This window comes from Schistocerca serialis, chromosome 8, assembly GCF_023864345.2.
Source record: "Schistocerca serialis cubense isolate TAMUIC-IGC-003099 chromosome 8, iqSchSeri2.2, whole genome shotgun sequence".
NCBI lineage: Eukaryota > Metazoa > Arthropoda > Insecta > Orthoptera > Acrididae > Schistocerca > Schistocerca serialis.
The window spans coordinates 521,559,131-521,583,964 of NC_064645.1; the positions used below are offsets into that span (position 1 = coordinate 521,559,131).

General features: G+C 41.0%; 1 protein-coding gene across 1 annotated transcript in view; it reads right to left on the reverse strand.

Annotated features, from left to right (window-relative positions):
* Positions 1–12,912: 12,912 nt before the first annotated feature.
* Positions 12,913–24,834, reverse strand: part of LOC126416478 (thyrostimulin alpha-2 subunit) — a 344,465-nt gene continuing 332,543 nt past the window's right edge. The window contains exons 3-4 of the mRNA XM_050084216.1: positions 21,368–21,543; positions 12,913–13,889 (exon numbers count right to left, since the gene is read on the reverse strand). Coding sequence (XP_049940173.1) covers positions 13,797–13,889; positions 21,368–21,543 — 269 coding nt within the window. The 3' untranslated portion in view covers positions 12,913–13,796. The remainder of the gene's footprint in view (positions 13,890–21,367; positions 21,544–24,834) is intronic.

The window sequence follows — 24,834 nt, forward strand, 5'->3', positions numbered from 1 at the left end:
GCCAAACAAGTGAGAACCGACACTAACACAATTCGTTCAATATCAGCACCGGAAACATCGACGACATGCTGTACAGTGCCAGATTTTCACCTGGCCGCTAAAACTGGGCAGTTCCAGCGTTAATGGGTTCCACATTAACGCATTAGCGTCTCCACCATATTTTGCTGCCGTACTATAATCACAGCCAACACTGAACCTCCGCCAGTAGCTGCACTTGAATTATAAACACCCAGTACTAATACGATATCACGTGCTAAAGATTTCACAACTACTCATGTAATCAGGTACCACTGGCTTCTTTCTGTTTGGTATAGACATTATATTACACTTATAGACTTTTAAAAAGAGCTGCTGCTCAACAAGAGGAAATATGATTTAAATCCTTCTGCAAAACCTTACGTTCATCCAACGACGATACTTTTCTGCAGATAACAGCATCGCCACAGAACTATTTCGTACTGCTCCTCACCTATCTGATTTACCCCTTTAGGTATACTGAGAACATTGTAAGTAGTATTACGCTTTATTGGAACGCATGTGATGTCAAAGTCTTTTCTGTAGAATATTTTCTGTTCAGTATAACGTACTATGTTGCTGTTGTGGTCTTCAAAGAATGCTTTGATGAAGCTCTCCGTGCTACTTTATCCTGTGCAAGCTTCTTCATCTTGTGAGTTAACGAACATTGTGCTCTCATTTAAATATATGGCCAAAAGAGTCAGCCTACAGAAATTGTGAAACGAACCCTGTCGTCGAGGACCGTGTGCCACAAAGGGCGCAGATTCACCACGAGATGGGGAAATTCACAGGCGTCTATTGTCTGTTGAGGTCTAAGCGCTGTAATGTGCGAGTGAGACAGACGAGACCCTACGTCATAGAGAAACCCAGTAGAAGCCGTTTGTGGCTGAGGAGACATAGCAGTGTTAAATATGGCCGACCTAAGTCGGCCATAAAAGGAAACATTTATGAAAACTATTTAATTCTGTAGTAATGTAGGGAATCGAGTCACAGTAATTTTAATCTGCCATTGTCCATAAATTTTCATGGTGAGCCCCATAAAACTTGAATATTGATAATATCTATAATAGTTTAGGATTTACTACTAAAGTGAAATTAACAAGTTTTGTAACAAAGACCTGTATGCTAAAATCTGAACGCTTTAGTCTACCTTAACGATCGACAGTTCATATAGAAGCGCATCATTAAAATGACATGTTGTAAATATTACCTCTGCAACTTTATTTGTATAGAAGATATAGTAAATTTAAATTATCAGTATTTTCAGTTAATCATCAGATCAGCATTTCCTCCACACAAAACACACTAAACGATGCCAGCATGACACCTTATTGAATCATCAGGTAATAGAATGTTTGTCGAAAAGTTTAGTGCATAATACTTACTTTTGTTCCTTATTCACTAATCAGAAAGCACATTGGTACAAGGCTACTGGCCGCGACATTCAAAGTTAAGAAGGAAATTGTATTGGCTTTATGTAAAAGAGCCGTGCGGTTAAAGGCGCTGCAGTCTGGAACCGCAAGACCGCTACGATCGCAGGTTCGAATCCTGCCTCGGGCATGGATGTTTGTGATGTCCTTAGGTTAGTTAGGTTTAACTAGTTCTAAGTTCTAGGGGACTAATGACCTCAGCAGTTGAGTCCGATAGTGCTCAGAGCCATTTTATGTAAAAGAATTTAACGTTTATTATGTAATGGATATTATTGTTACTTTACTTAGAACGTGAAAGTGGTCAAGCTTTGATTATTTAAATAAGTTAAAATGTAAAATAATGTAGAATAAGCTGTAGCAAATCAGATGGACGGCTTCAAGAAATGGAACTGCCCTAGTCAGTTGAGCGACGATGTTCGGCACGCGGCGGACGCGGCCGGGGACAGACAGATACGGTGCTGGTGCACACGCGAAAGCGGACATTTCGGCTGGAGACACCAAAGGGTACAGTTCCGATTGAGACGCGAAAGCGGACAGTCGGTCTTTAGCCAGCTACGAAGTGAAACGACTTGGAAAATTTCGTGTTGTGTGGTATCGCGGTACTTAGTCTCTGAGCGGTGAGCAGCTGAGTGCCTGGTGTGAACTCTACTTTTCACGTAGATAACTTGTATTCCGCGATGAGATCGTGAATGATCGAAATGTGTCAAATGGATATGCGCTTGAATGTAACAGTAACTCTAAATACGACCACTTTTGCTATTAGTTTGCTTACTGAATAAACAAATCGCAACTGTGTGGCCTACTTCATTTATGGGTCGTTAATTTAGTTCCCGATATTATTAGTACTGTTGTAATATTTTATGTTAACTTTGTGTTTCGCAAACTTGCCATCAGCCACATAATTTAACCGAAGGGTCACAAGTGTCTAATTTAGCGCGTGTAATGCGACACGTGCCGTTCAACCCCTAGACGAGTTTGAGCCAAGACATTTCGACGAAGAGGAACCGCATGTTAGCCCGAACATCTATGGGATGTTAGCTCGCAGTCTGCAACCCACAGCCGTTTGAACCTGCTTACCGTATTTTCTCTTGGTGTTCCTCTGCAGTTTTTACCCACCACATTTCCTCCAATACTAGATGTCCCAGAATGTGTGCTGTCCTTTAGTGAAGTTATACCCAAATTTCTTTTCTCCTTAATGCCATTCATTACTATTCATCGTTACGCAATCTACCCATCCGATCATCAGCATTCTTCTGTAGCACCACATATCAAAAATCTCTATTCTATTCTTCTTTGAACAGCATATCGCCCTCGTTTAGCCCGCATCTCGTGGTCGTGCGGTAGCGTTCTCGCTTCCCACGCTCGGGTTCCCGGGTTCGATTCCCGGCGGGGTCAGAGATTGTCTCTGCCCCGTGATGGCTGGGTGTTGTGTGCTGTCCTTAGGTTAGTTAGGTTTAAGTAGTTCTAAGTTCTAGGGGACTGATGACCATAGCTGTTAAGTCCCATAGTGCTCAGAGCCATTTGAACCATTTTTTTTTTTTTTTTTAGCCCTCGTTTAGCTAGCGTTCAAGGAAACACTCTAGCCATATGTGTACAGGAAAGTCTTCCTAACACTTAATTTTTAAATTTGCTGTTAGCAAATTCCTCTTCTTGAGAAAAGCTTTTCTTGCAATTGCCTTTCTACATTTTACATCCTCTCTTCTTAAATCACTAATTACTTTGTTGCCTAAATAGCAAAACTCATCTGCTACTTTTAGTGTCTCATGTGCGTGTGTGGCAACACCTTAGGTGCCATTGTTGTACCTTTCTCGAACACTTTAATAATATACCTGAACAGAGACTTCAGACCACAGGCAGCCCCTACGACACTACTTTGCTTCTGCATGCCGCAAGCAGGCTCTAGAGCAACAGCGGAGAACCACCAACTTAACGGGTAGAGAAGTCTCTGTACAAGTATATTTCTTGGGGTGTTGCCGAACTGGGGAACCCTTTGCCATTTTATTCACGCATCCCCCTCATCCCGCTCTTCACCTAGATCACGCCAAATGAGGGAGCAAAACAGGATGGCTGAAAGAGCATAAACACGCTTTGGTGCTTCGGATCACGTCGAAATGGTTTCCAACAGTCCCTAGTGGTTCCACCATGTATACCAGAGAAAACGTGCGGTCGCGCTATATACCAAATGGGTCAGATCACGTTGATGGGGTTGTAGCCCCGGGAAGGCCATAGAGAAGGTCTGAATCGTCCGGGAATATCAGCAGTGTCGAATGTTGTCAGAAACTCGGTCCTGTTGCCCAGCACACTGTATACTGTCGTCTTCGACAACGAAATGTATGGTAATCAGTCCCCCAGGGGAAGGGGTGGTGTCATAGACACCCTCAATGCCACCCCTGACCTCTTTTCGTGTAGATTCAGAGCGGCGGTGTGTCTGAAATGTTTTCCTCGGTCACACTTAAGTAAACCGCTTGATTTAAACTCTGAGCCCTGCATTTCTGATCTGTAATGCAGTGGCGTCAAAAAAAGGATTGAAGTGGGGATGAGACGGTGTGTGACGACCTTCCCATCTTGCGATATGTCATCGGTGTCGTTGGACAGAATTGTGCTGAAATTTGGTGCGAATTTGACATCATTAGCCCACCTCATACGTCAATTGAACATCTGAGCTCTGGCCTTTTTTTTTTTTCACATGTGTCGACGCCTCGTCGTTTGAAACGTCACCGAGCCCAAGTACGACGTCGCATGACACCACAGTTTTGCACACTTACAGAGGAAGGTTGAAGGCATCTTTGAGCAAAATTTCGCGACCGCTACGGTCGCAGGTTTGAATCCTGCCTCGGGCATGGATGTGTGTGATGTCCTTAGGTTAGTTAGGTTTAAGTAGTTCTAAGTTCTAGGGGACTGATGACCTCAGATGTTAGGTCCCATAGTGCTCAAAGCCATTTGAGCAAAATTTCAGACTTCTCCTTTGCAGTGGGAGACAATCCGGGTCTTCAAAAAACTGAATCTTGAATTTAGCTGCTCAGTGTATGTAAACTTTTTGTAAACGAAACAAAAAGGATGCAAACATTGGAAACCTGATTAGCTTTTTGGTCTGTTTCTAGCTAGCACCATGGAGTAATAGATTGATATGAAATTGTTTGAAACATTTTACATTGTTTCTTTTGGGAAGTCAGCGGTTATAACCAATTTTAAAATTTTTTATAATAAAATAGCTGTGGTTATTTGCCTCCTAGAGTGGCACCTGCTCCACACCACTTTCAGCAGACTTCCATGGATTAAGCTGTCTGATGACAACCAGAACGGTGGTCGAAACCGGTCACCATTAAATAAATAAAAAACTTTATGTGGCTGAAGCTGTTTTACTATGGAAATGTTAAATACATTAATTGCTCCCATTTTGATGAACTATGTTGCGATTGGTAACGTCTCCAACACGCTAAGTGACACAGACTGTCAGGATATCAGTTCACAAAGCTCGTACGACAGTTATGTAGGATTGCTAAGTCTCAAATAACAAGGTATTCGCTTTCCACCTAAAAACATTACTTTCCTGCTCAAAGTTCGTGCTTTCTACCAAGGCGTCCTTTCTATTGGGTTTTGCTTTTTGTCCCTAACATTTAAACGTAGAATCAAACAGAGGATCATAAATTTTAAAGTAATTCAGGGTGCAAATGCACGATGGATATGGTCTTCGTAACGCCTCATTGACGTGTTGGCAACTTTGACTTGATCTTTCAATTTTCTCTTTGAGGTTCCACTCTGCAGAGCCCTCTGGAGTTATACATTTAGATCCATTTTGGAAAATGTTCACCGTTCATCCGTTTTACACAAGATGTCCGTTTATTGCGATATTCTAAGATTTTTAACGGTCAAACCCTAAGTGTCTGTCTAAGTCTTCATTTCCCTCCCTGTCCATTTTTGTCACCCCCCCCCCCCCCCACAAGTGATCAAACATATCGCATTTCGGAGTATTGGACTTCAGTGTGGATCTGTGCTTCAGTCCCGTATAAACCTGCTATTACTGTCATAGAATTGTAGAAATTGAACATTTTGTGACATGAAACCTCCGTGTTCCTCATACGTTTTTATTTACAAACTAAGAAAAAAAACGAAGCAGCACTAAGGATTTTTCTCAATTAGACGAAAATCGGTGTATGTCATGTACTTGTACAGACAAAAAAGGTTCATAATTTCAGGAGAATTGAATGATTTATTCAAGAGAAAGGGCTTCACAAATCGCGCCACTCAGTAACGTTTCCGTCGACCTCTAGGCCGTACACAAGCAGGTATTCGGCTTGGCAGTGACTGAAAGTTCTTTGGGCATCCTCTGTTACCGAGCGGTTCTAGGCGCTTCAGTCTGGAACCGCGCGACCGCTACGGTCGCAGGTTCGATTCCTGCCTCGGGCATGGATGTGTGTGATGTCCTTAGGTTAGCTAGGTTTAAGTAGTTCCAAGTTCTAGAGGACTAATGAAAAAATGTTGAAATGTGTGTGAAATCTTATGGGACTTAACTGCTAAGGTCATCGGCCCCTACGGTTACACACTAATTAAGCTAAATTATCCTAAGGACAAACACACACGCCCATGCACGAGGGAGGACTCGAACCTGCGCCGGGATCAGCCACACAGGACTGATGACCTAAGATGTTGCGTCCCATAGTGCTCAGAGTTCTTTTTTTTTTTTTTTTTTTTGTGCTCCTGAAAAATGTCGTGCCAAATTCTATCGAACTGGCGAGTTAGATCGTCAAAATACCAAGGTGGTTGGAAGTCATTGTGCTCCGAACTTTGTGAATTGGTAACAGATCTGACCACCTTGCTGCAGAAGATAGGGTTTGACAAGCACGAAAATAAGCATTAGAAACTGTCGTTCTCTTCAAAATGGTTCAAATGGCTCTGAGCACTATGCGACTTCTGAGGTCATCAGTCGCCTAGAACTTACTAATTAAACCTAACTAACCTAAGGACATCACATACATCCATGTCCGAGGTAGGATTCGAACCTGCGACCGTAGCGGACGCCCGGCTCCAGACTGTAGCGCCTAGAACGGCACGGCCACTCCGGCCAGCTATCGCTCTGTGTGGGTGGCCATTATCTTCCTGAAATGTAACCTCTCGATAGCTTGTCATGAAGAGCAAGAAAATGGGGCGTAGAATATCGTCGGCGTACCGCTGTTTTGTTTGAGTGCCGCTGACGACAACCGAAAAGGTGTTGGTGTTAAAGGAAATGGCTGCCGACATCATCAGTCCTGGTTGTTGGGCATTATGGCGACAGACAGGCAGGTTGGTATCACACCGCTGTCCGGGGCGTCTCCAGACACGTCATCGGCCTGGAATCTCGTTGAATGGAGTAGAATTGTCTTCAATGGCGAGTTCCGTTTCGAACTGAGCCCCAGTGAACAGCGATGGCGTGCCTGCAGACGCGGCACCCTTACAACACAGTGGTACGTCGACGATATTCTAAGTCCCGTTTTGTTGCCCGTCATGGCAAACCATACTAGGCTTACATTTCAGCAAGATAATGCCCACCTACACACGGCGAGAGTTTCTATTGCTTGTTTTCGCGCTTACCAATCCCTACCTTGGCCAGCAAGGTCGTCGGATCTCTTCCCAATTGACAGCGTTTTGAGCATCACGGGTTGCTCCCTCGAACCATCTCGGGATTTTGACCATCTGACCAGGAATTGGAGAGAATTTGGCCTGAGGAGGACATCCAACAACTCTGTCAATCAATGCCAAGCCGAATAACTACTCGTATAAGGGTCAGAAGTGGACCAACACGTTATTGACTTCTTCTATTTGTGACGCTCCTACTCCTGAATAAATCATCCAGCTTCTTGTAATTTTTATTTTTTAATTTTTTATTTGATTACCTTTGTGTCAGACTGTGATGTATGCGGGAAGTACTGTTTGAGTTCCGGCTGTGACATTCACAGCCCGCCTCGCTCAGAATGCTGTGGCATGAGTTTGAAGAAGGCACTCTTGTGTTATGCCGTTCTGGAGGTCAGTGCTGTTTTCGAGTCTGATGTTAGTGATTGCTTTTTCGGTACGTTGAGAGGGTGATATGTAGCTTGCCTTTGTGCATTAATGGCAAAGTTGCAATACTATTTTTTTAATTATTCACCATGACCGTGTCATTTACGGGTAACTATTTTCTTTATTTCCATCGAAATGTTACTGCAACTTACATGTGTTGGATGCGTATCTCACGTGTCGAGATTCTGTCTTTTTATTTAGTGAGGAGAGTACGTTTCGAGGCTCGCTACAGAAACTGCTGTTTATTCGTCCCAGTGGTAGTCAGGGCGTTTTGTCAATGTCCTTTGCCTACGCTTTGCCACTTGGAAGGATTGCTCTATATTTCATTTTATTACTGGAGCTCCGTGTTCCACATGATATCTATGTACTTACAACTAGCAGTGCAGTTAAATTACTTTCTAGGAACCAGTTGTATAGATTCACATGCAAATATTCTCTCACAATCATTTTCCTTGCTGCAAATTTTCCTATGTAGATGAACTGCGCTGAATTGCACTCAACTGGTGGAATGCTATAACGTGATGAAAAAATGTACTGTTTTCCTTCAGCAGGTGAGAGAGAATCTTTAGAAATTTCTTACTGCAATTAATATCAACAATAGTAGTAATCTTTACTTGTATTATACTTTGCATTGCTTTGCAAGCTTTCAGCAAAGAAATATACGTCTTGGCGTTTACGCAGCTGGCAAAGACGCAGTGCTTTATTGTACAGAAATTGTGCTTATTTGATGCCTTGTGTATCTGAGTTATTATAACAGATTGGGTTCATTTACACGGAGCTGTAAACCATGTTGCTCTAGACAGCTTTATTCTTCTTGAGACATTTGGCGCTACTGTTCACGTTCAGGTAAATTCATTTCCTTTTGCTGGGCCCATTGTGAATCGTTGCGCAAGTAAGTAGGTGTTAAGTATCCAAGTAATTTTCTACAAAGTCGTAACAGTCGTTGCTAATTTGATACATGGGTCTGAATATTGTATTTAATGGCGCATTTTTGCTAAATTTGGTGCACATTCAGACTTACATTCACGTGTAATCCGTGTTTAAAACAGAGGAGTAACTTTCAAGATGTAACGTGTGATTACCTATAAAAAGCACGAATAAACAAACGAATTAAGAGCTGCAGTAAACTAGGATTTGTATATCACATACATGAAGCAAGTTGACATGTTGACTATGAAGATGGGAGCAAATGATTGTCCACCATTACCTTAAGTTCAGAACACAGTTGCATTGATTTCCATAGAAAATGCTGCTGATCAATGAAACCTTGAGCAATAGAAAAATTGGCCAGGTGCGAGTACAACTCATGTACTGAAGATTCCTTACAAACTTATATATGTATGACATAAAGGACAGTATTATTTTCTCCATTTTGGTCAAAGAACATCGCAGCTGTTTTCGTAAATTACACTGTAGGAAATACTGCAACCAGTCACAAGTTTTTTTTAAAATGATTTTACTATTCCATTGCTAGTTTCGGGGACTGATCCCATCGTCAGATGGTAGCGTTGACTTCTTTTCAAGTTTTACATTTGTTTCCTAAAATATAACAAAATTTTTGATGCTTTGTCTACAAAGGGTTTTACATTTGCGTCATAAATTATATATGTTGTGATTAGACAACTTACACATATAGATGCTCTATAAATTGGACTTACTTCTTGAAAAGTCCTACATATTGTAGGACAGAGGTTCGATTTTCTTTTACAATCCATACTGATCAATGACCTGAACTAAATGCAAGATGGCGGATGCATCTGTTAACATCGGCTACTAATTCGATGTGCCAAAGAGAGTGATATGTGCAGAGATTTTCAGTCTTTTGGAGTTATTTCAAAGACACTTCTTCACAGTACAGATAATTTTATACAGTTATACACTTTATTATATACGTTTGAAAGATGCTGTTAATGGCTAATGAAGAATTTTATGTCTACCTATTAATTATTAATTCTATCGTTTCAAACTGTAGGAGTTGTATGATCTTTGAGGGCACATTTGGTTTTTTAATTCTCGTTAATCATTCAGTATGCAGTCAGGTTTATTACTTTACTGTGAACGTGATTGTGACATTTTTAGGGAGTAAACGTAAAAACTTTTGTGAAAGATGCATCGCAATTTTTTATTTTATTTTAGGACACAAATGTAAAACTTGCAGAGAAATCAACGCTACTGCCTTTCGATAGGATTAGGCCTGAAACTAGTAATGCTACAATAAAATCATTGAAAAATAATTAACTAAATAAGAACATAAAATGAATTTTTTTTAAAAAATGTGGTTGCAGTATTTCCTACCGTGTAATGAATAAATCCTAGTTCCTTTTGATTCCATTGACTTAGAAGCTAATGTTTATTACACCGCCAAGAAACCATAGACGCAATACAAATTTCAATTTGACACGTCAACGCGTTCCTTAGTAGACAGAAAGACAGACAGGTCTGACAACAGATGACTATTTTTTAACAATTTTCGGATTTTTTTTTCCTTAGATTGTACTGCGGAAACTTGCTTCTTCGCAAATTCCATGATTCTAGGTCAACTGGAAATGCCGTGTATGTCTTGATAAGTGAGTTTGTGGGTCTCAAAATATAAAATAAATATATAAATGGTCTATCCTTTGATTGTACTCACTCAAAAGCTTTACTTTTATACGCCGTCAAGTGGCCGTAGACCTTAATATGTGACGTAAATTTCAATTTGATACCTTTACCCCTTCCTGAGGAAAAGGGTTTTGAACTGTCGGAAAGACAGAGAGACAAATGGACAACAGAGTGGTCCTATAAGGGTTCCACTTTCATCGGCTGAGGCACGGAAACGCAAAAACGAAAAAAAAATGTTGTTCTTACTAACGAGAAGGTTTGTCACTTAGTAGCTAATTAGAACCCCCAATTCAATTAACAATTTTTAATTGCACAATACGATAAATTTAAGAACAAGTTAATTATTTTCTTCATGGTACGCCCTGTTTCGAAGGAGAACTGCCGAGCAGGAACGTCCTATTTTTTTGTGGCTACGAATCAGACTTGTAGTAACATAGAGTAACTCAGCGTGAGCATCAGCCAGATGTGGAAATGATTCCACTGTATTCATAAAGTGTACTTGTTTTGAGCAATATAACTCAAAAAGTCAAAAATGCATTAGCTGCGATGAAGAAACCCAGCATGTGGCTTTAATGTCTGCTGGAGTTGGTTTATAAAACATTGTCTGTACATTCACAAAATATGAATTTTCTCCTATGTTTCAAGCGTGCATTTGTAACCGAATACCTTGGCGCATGTTCTTTTTGATTACATTGATTTCAGTGACTAACTCTTTCATCAGTGTTCCATTTTTTTCTATCATTCGTCGGATCTTTAACCTACGAAAACATTTGCGTTTATATAAATAATATGAAGTTCAACGTGTTAAAGAGAGCAGTTTGAATCGTTCACCTCTTTACATCTGACGGGGTAAGTCAGATGCACCGTCAGCAAAAGGCAAACGAGTATCACCTGCAACAGTAAACCATTGCGACGATAAAATGAACTGACCTGTTGAGAACTGATTTTTTCAAATTTAATGACTACTCGATTTATCAACTTTATTTCTGAGTTCTCTCTTGTCGTGAAAACACAGTGAATGTGAATTTCTCATATTACAACCCTGTAAGTCCTTGAGACAGTTATTTGTTTAGACACAAAGGAATTATATATTACTGTATATTATCCGGGCATGTCCGAAAGAACAGACACCATTTTGATCCCGCAGCCGTTATCAATCAAGATACAAAGGACTTAGGACATGTAGCTGTTACTGGGCATCGATTTAAACCAATTGGGAAAGTTGAAAACGTGTTGCGGACCGGCATTCGAACCTGAATCTGCTGTTTTCTAGGCAGATACACTGACCACTCAGCCATTCAGACACAGAGGTCTGCACGGACTATCCTAGCACGCCTCCCGTCAGACCCAAATTCTCAGCTTATCCACACACTACGACTGTAGTGCCTCTTGCCCATTAGCCTCATAACTTGCGTCATTTCGCGGGTTCCCATAAGAGTGGGAGCCTGGTGTACATCTTCGCTATAGCGATCATTGATCATCCTCCCCTTGATTATATATATGGCCGAAAGAACAGACACACACACTATACACAGGTTCACTATTGGAAGCCCGAACTCACCATTACATCAGTGGCTCTACACATGAAGAATGCAACGTCTGCAATTCCTAGCGGAAATCATATTAGTAGCATTTTAGTTTTCATTTAGTAGTATTACTCGTATTTTACCAACGTTAACCTGAAAACCTTTTCCTGTTAACTGAAATTAACAAATCATCCTCAAATTTGGAAGTTACTCAGTAATATGTAAATGTTTCACAGTTTTTTGTGAAGCATCCATTACTGTAGGCAAGCTCTATTATGCAATCAACTATTTTAGTTTCCTTACAATTAGACATCAAAAACTATCCTCCTACACATCATCTAAATCACTCTACGCATCACTCAAAATTACTCCGTGCTGTGTGATCGACTTGGTCGGCGTAAGTGTTTGACTCGTTGCATTCCTGTAGAGCCGTTACCGACAACTAGTCAGAAAGACGCAGTGGAATGTGCACGCTAGTATTTCTCAGTGGAACGCTTGCTGCCATTAGAAACACTGTCTTCTTGTTCTTGCGCGCATGTCAATGGCTGCAAACTTTCCGTGATACATACATTTAAGAGTGGTCTTTGTCATGTATTTGGCTATCAATACTTTCATTTCAAGATGTGAAAAAAGAAGCACTGCCACATGTAAACTTTACGTGTATTTATTTGTATTATGATCGACATACATGAACGTATTTAGGAACACTGAGTAATTCATCTACCGACAAAGATTATAATATTGAGAATAAAAAATCGTTCGCTGTGAAGAACGCTAAATAGAGATGTAAAAATGGCTGTTATTGAACCTCATAATTATGGTTTAGCACATGAGTAAAGCTGTTTCCTTGATAGACTGTAGTACACCAGAGTGTGTGTGTGTGTGTGTGTGTGTGTGTGTGTGTGTGTGTGTGTGCATCCTGATCCTCCCCTTAGAATTGCAGCAAGCCATTCTCATTTGCAATTAAAAGTGCAGTGAATATGTAAAACGTGATCAGCTGACACCCTGTCCTTATGAGAGGCAAAGAGTTATAAGAACAGTCATAAAAATCGGGACGTGAAAGTAAGTTTTAACAATGAATCTTTTTCTTCAAAATTATGCATTAGTATGTAAGCTATTATAATAATTTATTTACATTTTTGATACATACTGTACATCAGTACTGTTCATTAACAATTGACTAGAACAATCAAGATACAATCAAGTCATGTTTACATGCCGACGTCATCTAGAACACTATTGGTCAATCTTAATATGAACGATAAATTTTTAAGAAAATACATTTCAAGATAAAAGCGTTTCTTAATCAGATAGATATATTGCATAACCTTGTACTCGAGCGCTCGAGATTATAGATGAGAAATAACATTTGGTACAAGGCTTAAACAATACAATCTTTGTCTGAAGAGACGAAGTGTTGTTACTCCTCAGTACCGTTCCGTGGTGTCAAGGGGAAACTGGCACCAAGATATGGCGATGTGTTAGAAAGGAGATAAATTCATGGGAACAGAAAAATATTAGACACAGTATCGTTTCATCTTTTGTTGAGAAGACAAAAATCTGCATCATTGCACATTTTATTAGATCTCAAGCATACTTAAATTAAGATACAGTGTTCTGTTACATTGGAACACAATCCCTGAGAAGTTAAAATAATGAGGCATTGCAAAGCTACGTTAGTTCTAATTGTTACGTGGTATTACATTATATGATTCACTGGAAGTTCAGTTGGAGCTATTCTACGGAAATAATACAACACGCAAAAATTTTCTTGACGCCTCCAAGTCGTGTTAGAACAAAAAGGTCGTCTTCAGAATAGAGAATAAGTAATTTCTACAGAATGGCACTGTACTATGTATTATTATGGTTTACTAAGTCTTAATTGTGTAACAGTCTACTATTACACTCAGATAGATTACTTGAAAATGATGACGTGAGAAGATTATAAACAGTTCTATCGAAGTTAATTTACGATATAACAATAGTGAACAGAATTTAACTGAAATAATGGTTACAGCAACCACTAAAATCTTTCTACTTTATAAACTATCGTTGAACTAATGTCGTCTTGAGGAATAAATTTAGTAACTATTGACGCAATTAAATCAGTCGCCAGCTGGGAGTAACTGTGGATCCTGGTGACTGGGAGACGTCAAGAACCGCTGGTAGCGATGCGGGAGAGCCTACGTCATTAATCCTTCTTGCAGTGGTAGCATTGGCAGCTCTTTGCCGACTTGAACACCAAATCTCGGGGCCCGTCGAGACACATCACACGGACCTCCACCTGAAACACAGTGCATTACCGTCTATAGCGAAACATTGACCCGAAATGGTAACACCAGGATGTCTGCTCACGTAAGCATGAGGAAACAGCAGCAGCTAATGGTTGTAGCTAACGTGCCCATTTTCCTGAAATAGTGCGATATGTTAAATCACAGTTTTGTTCTGCTCCATTTCATTTTTCTTTTCTCAGACAACTGTACGATCCTTTTTTTTTTTTTTTTTCCAAGGTGGTATGGATCCTGGAGAAAGGAAAAGTTACTACAGTGCCGGCACTTAAGAGAAAGCCGGCCGGAGTGGCCGGGCGGTTAAAGGCGCTGCAGTCTGGAACCGCACGACCGCTACGGTCGCAGGTTCGAATCCTGCCTCGGGCATGGATGTATGTGATGTCCTTATGTTAGTTAGGTTTAAGTAGTTCTAAGTTCTAGGGGACTTATGACCACAGCAGTTGAGTCCCATAGTGCTCAGAGCCATTTGAACCATTTTTGAACTTAAGAGAAAGAAGAACACCATTATGCATTTTTGGAAAGAAGGGTCACGAAAATGTAGCATTAACAGTGAAGAACATAATGCAGTGAGTTTTGATTTGCGTCTATTTGCAAGTAAATTCATTTACATTTTGCCACAGACGTTTCGCCCCAATTTAGTATGAAGCACCTTTAGTAGCCTGAAGTAAATACATAGTTACGTACTGATCCTGCCATTTATTCAGCTACACTTGGATGTAATCTCAGAATTATCAATACATTGGTGCTATACTTCGTTCGTCGTAATTTTAACATGGATGTCAGCATTACTTTTGATGTACTTCGTTCATTGTAAGATTAACACGAATGTTAACGTTGCTCTACGTAAGTAAAGTAAAGCTACATCAATCTTTTCATCAATCTGGAGACTATTTTCAATACCACAGTGTATTACCACGCATGTGTTGGAGTTGGTACGTCCTTGCCTTCCTCCGACTTTTGAACTGACTTACCCAACCTGTTACAGAGGCAACTACTATCTAAATTACATTCCGACCCGCGGTGCAACTTAGAATTTTTCACATCAACAAACATTGTCAGAGGGCAAGAAGTTGAGAGATAAAATCCTATGACTGACCAGGGATCGAACTTGAGACTTTTGGATTTGTAGTTTACCACTAAGCTCCATGAATTAACCGAGAGAGGAAAGAGAAGATATGCCCAGAATATCAGCACAATGTTTACGTCTGGGAAAGAGACGGCGAGAATAAAAGCGTACATTGCAGTGATCTTAAGTCTAGTACGCTATGAGACGCAAAGCTGCGACTCAGTGTCAGAAGGCTGCTTCTGGACGGCAACTCATATGAATTCGTGGCATTGCATCTAAAATCCAGCGCCTGCAGCACAGTATTTCCCAGGTATTTTGAGTTCCACTCGAAATGACATTCTCAGACTCGGCTTTGCGGAATGTTGTCGGTGCAGACGTGAGTCAGAGAAAAGCGACAAGTTTGTATCGCACTGTGCCGCCATGCAGTGTACACTCTGACAAGTTACAGCACATCACACATTGCATAAATGGGTTAATAATCGCAGGTTCAGTGACCCAGTGGGTGTTTATATTCGCGTTGCAGCAGTACGTTCTCACTACGTATGGTGTGTAACCGGAAAGAAACTGAACAACTTATAGTTCTTTGTAGAGAAAAGCAGGAATTGTGGGATCCTAAAGACAATATATATCACATAAAATCAAAACTACGTGATGACTGGTAGTGGGTCGCCAGTGATGTTGCATGTGAAACCGATGAAGCGAAGAACGATGTCCATACTTCTATGACAATAGCTGATATATTTCGGATATCTTGAATAGGTACATGCAACTCATAAAGGAATCTGCTGTTGCCAAAAAGTTTGTTTGATACTGCAGTTGTGCAGTATGTGTCCATTATTCGTGATATATAACATATATTAAGCCTTCTAACGACATTCGATAAAAATATTTCAAACTGCAGAGTCTTGCCGACAAGTAGTTATTTGAAAAGATTATTTACACAGCACATTGCTCTACTTGTTAACGCAGATGTTAAACACTGACACCAGCTCTTTTTTAGATGCCGGTACAGCACAATAAATGCGGACTTGCAATCTTAACTTGCTCCAGCTGCAAAACTGCTGCGCCACTATTCACGACGCGGCGTGGCTTACTCCTAACTGAGTGAGCGTGAACCCTCGTATCCTTTCGACGTACCGACAATAACCGGGACGTATTCAGCACAAAGAGGTCAGTGTCAGCGGACCTTAACGTATTCCGAATACTTTATACATAAGACCGGTAAATGAATTTCCACTGACTAGAAACAGATATTGATCTGTTATAATAAGTTATTTAGATACGGTGGCCACTTTCCTTTGGAGAAAGATATGACCTAAAATACAGCAACCGAAAAGTAGCAGCACTGCTTATAAATGTTGGTGGATGCTTGAGGTTTAGTAAGAAACATGCATGGGTACAACCTTCTACATACCTATAAAGTGGAGGATGGGATGGGATTCAGAAATTACTTGTGGATGATGACAAACATTTTCTAAACGCTGGCAGAGATGGTTGGGAGACGCATTTCGGAAAAAGAGAGGCGACATTTTCAGACTTACAATTTCTGCCACACTGGGATCAGCAGACGCACTTCGCACTCATAATTCACTGCATATTCTTCGTACAGCAGGAAATGAGTTACTTAACTTCGTAGAATCGTAATAAATATGACCAATAATCAAAACATAGCCACTTCATTATTAGACTACGGTATGAGACTAAGATGCAAAAGAATCAAATAGAATAATTTCCCTGCAATATTTTGACAATGACTGCATAGAGAAAAAAATATGCGAATCCAGATTCCGTCGTTTTTAATTTTTTATGCATTTCTTTTCTTTTTTAGCGGCGCAGCAGATGACTCAACTTTCAGCTTTAAGTTTTCCTTCAATCAAATCTAGATACGTACACGATTCTTTGCGTGGCAGCGTGAAAACGTCTGTTACAAAGAACTGTGGCAATGAGTTTGAAGACTGAATCATTGCGTACTGCGATCTACAGGAGCAGTGCCGCCGCCTTTTTTGTACATACCTAGATCAGACCTTTTCAGGAGGCAGTGGAGAGCACACGCGTTGTGATAAAATGGGGAGGCCAGACAGCGGCATGTTGCGCAAATTGTGCGCTTTCTTTCGAAGCACGACCAGGTGCTGATCATAAGCGAAGCCATTCACAACACTATGATGATAGTGAATACTTTCTCTACGGTAATGGGAATACTGTGTAACAAAACAGGTCTCACAGACTTCTATAAGAATTTTTCTCGCCCTGTGTTTCCTCGACACACAAGCTTGTAGTCACGATTATGCCCACGTCTGAAATCATACGCCGGCCGGAGTGGCCGTGCGGTTCTAGGCGCTACAGTCTGGAGCCGAGCGTCCGCTACGGTCGCAGGTTCGAATCCTGCCTCGGGCATGGATGTGTGTGATGTCCTTAGGTTAGTTGGGTTTAATTAGTTCTAAGTTCTAGGCGACTGATGACCTCAGAAGTTAAGTCGCATAGTGCTCAGAGCCATTTGAACCATTTTGAAATCATACACCTGTGTCTAGAACGTTTATTTTGCAGTATAAAAGTCGGCATGAGGCATATGCTGAATCGATTTCTGTCCTCACTGTGAAGTAATTTTTGACGATAGCTGTGTACGTCATTTACAGTGACTTTTTTCGGGTTACTGTTCAGTGGCAACAAAACTAAAGATAAAAAAGAAACTTACACATCTACATATATTTTATCGACTCAGCTGTTTATGTCCAGTAATAAACGAAAGGCAGTGCTGTTCATTAGGAATTTCTTTCCCAACATTTAGCTCTTGAATATGAAAAACTTCACTAAGCTGTTTCTCTTTCTCGTCTTAATCCGAAAGACATTGAGAAGGTAGTGATGTCGGAGGCATTCAGTTCGTATCCGTCGACATGGTTGGCGAATTAACAACTGACTAACGATAAAACACTGAGCGAGCCGGTATCTCGGTGGGGTAAATAATGAACTGCCCAACAATACAGGCAAGTAGCCAGCTGCAGCTAGTTGTTATCGCCTAATGTTCACGAAGTTCCAATAATGTCTGTCGTTAATACATTCACTGTGGCCACATCAATGTACCGTCGGGCGTTAATGCTCATTTTTGACACTTTTAGACTTAGTAACCTATCTTAAACTTATTAGTCCAATGAGGTAGTGTAATCGATTTTTTTAATGCACTTTAGGTACGTGACTGAACAGTAATGCAACCCTTCGTGTTTTTAGCCCCAGAAAATTTCGTTTTACCCCTCATGGGGTATTTACGCCCGGGTTGGGAACCACTGATGTAAAGGTATTAGACAGGGGTTTTCACACTGTGCGTCGCAGTTCCGAGAGGCAGTGCGGCCTTACAGTAGGGGCGACGCAATGGTTTCATAAAAAAAATAATATTTGGTTTATTAGCTTTTTGAATAAAGGAACAACGTGTGCACTAATAGTGGCATGTAGCAGGCCGAACAGTTAATGTGGTTACTATGACAGCGTGCAGTCTAACTGTATTATGTGAGTCGTTCTTATTCAATAACAATCAGTCTGAAGATTGGTTTTGTCTTATGCTGATGGTTTTAACTGTTGTTTATCTTATGTGATTTGTGCTTCTTTGTCAACTATATTTTAAATGTATCATGCAGTCCCGAAGACAAAAATAGAATAAAAAGCATGAAGTATGACGACTGTTAACTGAATTTTGGTTTTATGTGCACTACTTAATTTAAGTGAAGAACGACCACAGTGTGTTATTTGTTTCCAAGTGTTAGCTACTGAAATCATGCTCCCTAATAATATAAAACGACATTTGCAGTCAAACTATGGTCGTTGGTAAACAACCCACGAGAATAATTTTCTCACAAGTTAAAAATACGACAGAATAAAAAAAACTTTCACTACATAAGCTATGATTCCTAGAAAGACTCTTCTTTAATCTTACAAAGCTGCCTACAGTGTAGCAAAGACCAAGAAACCGTACACCATAGAGGAATACCTTATTTTACTGGCTGCTCCGGACGTGGTATCTACACTCTTGGAAATGGAAAAAAGAACACATCGACACCGGTGTGTCAGATCCACCATACTTGCTCCGGACACTGCGAGAGGGCTGTACAAGCAATGATCACACGCACGGCACAGCGGACACACCAGGAACCGCGGTGTTGGCCGTCGAATGGCGCTAGCTGCGCAGCATTTGTGCGCCGCCGCCGTCAGTGTCAGCCAGTTTGCCGTGGCATACGGAGCTCCATCGCAGTCTTTAACACTGGTAGCATGCCGCGACAGCGTGGACGTGAACCGTATGTGCAGTTGACGGACTTTGAGCGAGGGCGTATAGTGGGCATGCGGGAGGCCGGGTGGACGTACCGCCGAATTGCTCAACACGTGGGGCGTGAGGTCTCCACAGTACATCGATGTTGTCGCCAGTGGTCGGTGGAAGGTGCACGTGCCCGTCGACCTGGGACCGGACCGCAGCGACGCACGGATGCACGCCAAGACCGTAGGATCCTACGCAGTGCCGTAGGGGACCGCACCGCCACTTCCCAGCAAATTAGGGGCACTGTTGCTCCTGGGACATCGGCGAGGACCATTCGCAACCGTCTCCATGAAGCTGGGCTACGGTCCCGCACACCGTTAGGCCGTCTTCCGCTCACGCCCCAACATCGTGCAGCCCACCTCCAGTGGTGTCGCGACAGGCGTGAATGGAGGGACGAATGGAGACGTGTCGTCTTCAGCGATGAGAGTCGCTTCTGCCTTGGTGCCAATGATGGTCGTATGCGTGTTTGGCGCCGTGCAGGTGAGCGCCACAATCAGGACTGCATACGACCGAGGCACACAGGGCCAACACCCGACATCATGGTGTGGGGAGCGATCTCCTACACTGGCCGTACACCACTGGTGATCGTCGAGGGGACACTGAATAGTGCACGGTACATCCAAACCGTCATCGAACCCATCGTTCTACCATTCCTAGACCGGCAAGGGAACTTGCTGTTCCAACAGGACAATGCACGTCCACATGTATCCCGTGCCACCCAACGTGCTCTAGAAGGTGTAGGTCAACTACCCTGGCCAGCAAGATCTCCGGATCTGTCCCCCATTGAGCATGTTTGGGACTGGATGAAGCGTCGTCTCACGCGGTCTGCACGTCCAGCACGAACGCTGGTCCAACTGAGGCGCCAGGTGGAAATGGCATGGCAAGCCGTTCCACAGGACTACATCCAGCATCTCTACGATCGTCTCCATGGGAGAATAGCAGCCTGCATTGCTGCGAAAGGTGGATATACACTGTACTAGTGCCGACATTGTGCATGCTCTGTTGCCTGTGTCTATGTGCCTGTGGTTCTGTCAGTGTGATCATGTGATGTATCTGACCCCAGGAATGTGTCAATAAAGTTTCCCCTTCCTGGGACAATGAATTCACGGTGTTCTTATTTCAATTTCCAGGAGTGTATAACGAGAGGTGAGTCAGATATGAAACAACTGGCAAGTGTGCCTGTGTCAGACAACAATATTCGTTGTCGAGTACTCGATATGGCTGCGAAGTTAGTGATCAGTTAGTTGAAAAACTCAACGGCAATGATTTTCAAATCCAGCCACACGAAGATACAGACAATCACAACAGGAGTTCCAAAACTTTTCCTCTTAGAGAACGCTTTTAAAATCCTACTACTTTAATGGAAAATGAAAATGAAAGAAACCGATTTTTCAGTGACTACTCCAATTTTAAATCATAACTACCACTTAATATATTTCCATTTATTGAGATGTTTCGGCTACTGGCATCATCAGATCAAGACTGAAAATACGAAGAACCAAGTTCACCGTCAATTGTTGCGAAACCTATGCCTAACCGAAACGTACATTTACGGTGACGCATCGCTTTCAATCGGACCTACAGTTATTTTCTTATTTAAGAAAAATCATTTTTGTAATTTTGCGGAATTTTTTGGCCATGTTCTCCATCTTGGATCGAATTTCATGAAAGAGAAAGAATTCCAAATTTAATTTCCTATGCATACATATTTGTTTTTGTTTTCGGGCATTTTTTTTTTTTTTTTTTGCAAATTTAGCCGTGGGCCGTCACACAATACTTGGACTAACTAGCATCGGGGTGGGGCACCTGCATTAGCGTGCCTATCCGACGGACCGATCACCATAAACAGTATCGCGTGCTGTCATGCCATGAGTCACTGCGGAGAGGTTTCGATACTAATCAAGGGCATTGGCCCGAAGTCTGGTACTGGCGACGAAATTTTCTTCCACCACCAAGTTTAAAAGTGGTTACGACAGAGTCAAGCGCTTCAGCGACCTCGGCCATGCCACCGTAGCTGGAAAGGGATTTGGGGGAGGGGGGGGGGGGGGGCGCGGAGAGGTTTACATTGCTCCGTGTATGCAGACACCACGTGAGCCAGCGGCCGGACTTACGTCTTCCGTCTCCATGATGTTGCAGCACTGCCCGATGCTGGTGATGGCCTGGTGTGGGTTGACGCGCAGCGTGTTGAGCGCCGACGGCACTGACCACGACTCGCAGAAGCCGCGGCACGCGTTCGTCGTGATGGGGAACTCGATGCAGTCCGGGATGCTGATCTTCCGCGTGTGCCCTGCAACACCAGCAGGTGGCCGTCACACAGGTGCGTGCAGCCAGGCCAGCGGCGCTTGCCTCACTACGTGCAAACAGGCTATTCTTCTACAGAACCCTTGTAATACTCAAGCCGCTGACACTGGTATCTAGTAACTAAAAAGACACGTTTACACGTTTGATCTGCGCAGTAATAACTGAAACCACTGACAATAAAAAGAAAGTTACTGCCATCAGATTAAGGAAAAAAATGTGCAGCTTTCGGAGTTCAGAATATATCAGCAAAATGAAACAAATGTCTCCGACTTTCAAAAAAATAAAAAAATAAAAAATTATGATTTTCAGAGGAAGGGACTGCATCAGATTAAAACATCAAAACTGGAAAACAAGTTGACAACTTAAAAAATTAAGAAAGGGTTCAATTAATGGCGAAGTTCTTACGGCCGCCGCAAAAGATCGTATCGGGATTCCTAACAACTGTGCCGGTACTTTTCGATGGCACTTTAGAGAAATCAGGGGAAACCCGTATCAGTAAGACCAGACGGAGATTTGAAACGACGTCCCCCTGGATACTAGTCCATAATCGTTGTCACTGTGCCACCTCAGTTGTGTGGATGGTGATGGATAGTGTCAATATAAATAGGTATAATTCAGCATCTTACACTTGCAGATCTAGCATCGATAAAGAAGGACATGCCATTTACACAAAAGAAGTGTAAAAATGCAAAACTGTAGAAGTAAGCAAATTTTCTGTCGATTAGCATTTTGAAGGTTGTGCGTGTGAACTACACCTAGATAATGTAGTATTGCTATTAGTAACAGTGCAAGATCCCCATTAGGAGATTGGAAGCTACTCACAAAAATGTTTGACTCACTATTATGCTGTCTGTCGGACAAAAACAAGAAGTTATTAATACAGTGTAAACTTTCTAAGTAATTTTGATAGGAAAGGTAAACTATAAGTGTTATTAATGACTTGTAACTTAGAATAAGTGATCAATTTCCCTACACATATAGCTCAAGACAGTAGCACTCTAAGAGGTAATGTATCTGCACAGCAAGACAATGTAAAACTAACACATGCTTCCCCTGTGATAAACGGATTATCAGACCATGATGCACAATTGATTAACTTACAAAATCTAGCAGGGTGTACAGTTCAGACACCATTAAGTGAAAGTGTAGTGTTGCTCAACCTGATGCCTATAGAGAACTTCAGAGAAAGTTTAAGAAATATTAACTGGGGAGATGTATAAAATGAGTCAAATTATAACGATAAATTCAACATATTTCTTGATAAATTTATATCCCTTTTTGAACAATGTTGCCCAAAGAAATTACTAAATGTAACACCAAATAGTTCTGGGTTTCAGAGAAATCTTGAATTACTACAGTTATTAAAGTGTCTTCAGAAAGAAAAAGAAACTGTATGAGTCAGAAAGAATTAGTAAAAACCCAGAAGTAGTTTTACATTGTAAAAATTATAGTAACATACTGAAAAAAGTTGTCATCACGAAACATGTATGTTAGAGATGAAATCAACAACTAGGGCAATAAAATCAAATCAGTATGGTATGTGGTTACAAGGGAGACAGGAAAAGTAACCATTGGGATAGTTAGTATTACTATTAAAGAGAATGAGACCATCTTAATCAACAGTAACAAGTAGCTATCTCACAACCAACTCATAAGTGTACATGAAAAAATTGGTGAGAATAGTTTAAAAAAAAAGCCAGCAGTACATGGAAGAGTCAATCTTGAGAAATTTTAGTCAGACTAATTTTCACTTAATAACCTCTTGTGAAATAAAGAAAATCATTAAATCTTTGAAAAATAAATGTCCTGTTGGAATAGATGACATCTCTAACTAACAACATATTAAAACGATGGGGGGCAGCTACAGTTGATGTTCTGAGTCACATACCGGTATGTAATGCATCACTAACTCAAGATTCTTTCCCAGACACGTGAAAATATGTGATTATCAAATCTCTCTACAAAATAGGGACACCAAAATGTCAATGACTACTGTCCAGTATCTTTGCTTACAGCATTTTCAAAAATCATTGAGAAAGTAATGTACTCGAAATTTCCCATCTCAACAGTAATGGGATACTGAGCAAATCACAGTTTGAATTTCAAAAATGCTGTTCTATTGAGATAGCAATATACAGTTTCACTACTCACACAATAGAGTCTTTAAATAGTAAAATGCCACCAATAGGAATTTTCTGTGACTTGTTCAGAGCATTTGATTGTGTGAACTATGACATTATGTTACAGATATTACAATTGTAAGTTATGAAGGGAACAACATGTGAGTAGTTTAAGTCAGTACAGGAAGTTTTCCACCTGATCTAACTGGTGTGAAATTACATTACGTGTTCTGCACTGTTCGATAATGGGTCCCATTCTGTTCTTGGTATATGTGAATGACTTCCCTTCTTGGCTGAAACAAGAAGCTAAACTGACACTATTTGCTGATGCTGCAAGCTTAATTATTAATCCAGTAAAAGAAACTCCAATAGAAAATGATACAAATAACATCTTTAGAAAAGTATTGTTAACTAGTTTCCTGCGAATGGCCTTGCCCTGAACTTTGAAAAACCACAGTAATCCAATTTTCTGCTGCAAGGTGTACTGTTCCTTCAATAAATATAACATATCAACAAAATTCAGTAGCCAGGGCAGAGCATACTAAATTTTTGGGTGTACGTGTAGATGCAAATCTTAATTGAAAAATTCTTATTTTGGCTCTCCTAAAGCGACTAGGTTCACCAACTTTTGCAATCAGAATAATTGCCAATTTTGAGGATGCAGAAATTAGTAAGCTAACATACTCTGCACACTTTCACTTTCTGATATCATACGGAATAATGTCTTGGGGTAATTCAACACTTAGGCAAAAAAGTATTCACTATTCAAAAGAAAGTGTTTAGAATAAATTGTGGGGCTTATAGTCTCACATCGTGTATGCAAGTGTTTAAAAGGTTAGGAATTTTTACAACAGCCTCACAGTACATTTAGTCTGTAATAAAATCTGTTCTCAATAACATGGACCAGTTTAAAAACAACTGTGACATTCCTGATTATAATACCAAAAGAAAAAAAGACTTACATTATCCTCTACTTAATCTATCGTTGGTAGAGAAAGAGGTAAAATATAATGCTGTAAAACTTTTCGATAAATTACCAGATGAAATAAAGTATCTGATAGGCAGCTTTAATCGTTTAAAAAATTAATTGAAATCATATCTCCTTGACACTTCTATACCATAGATGAATTCTTGAATGGGAATAAATAAATTTGTAG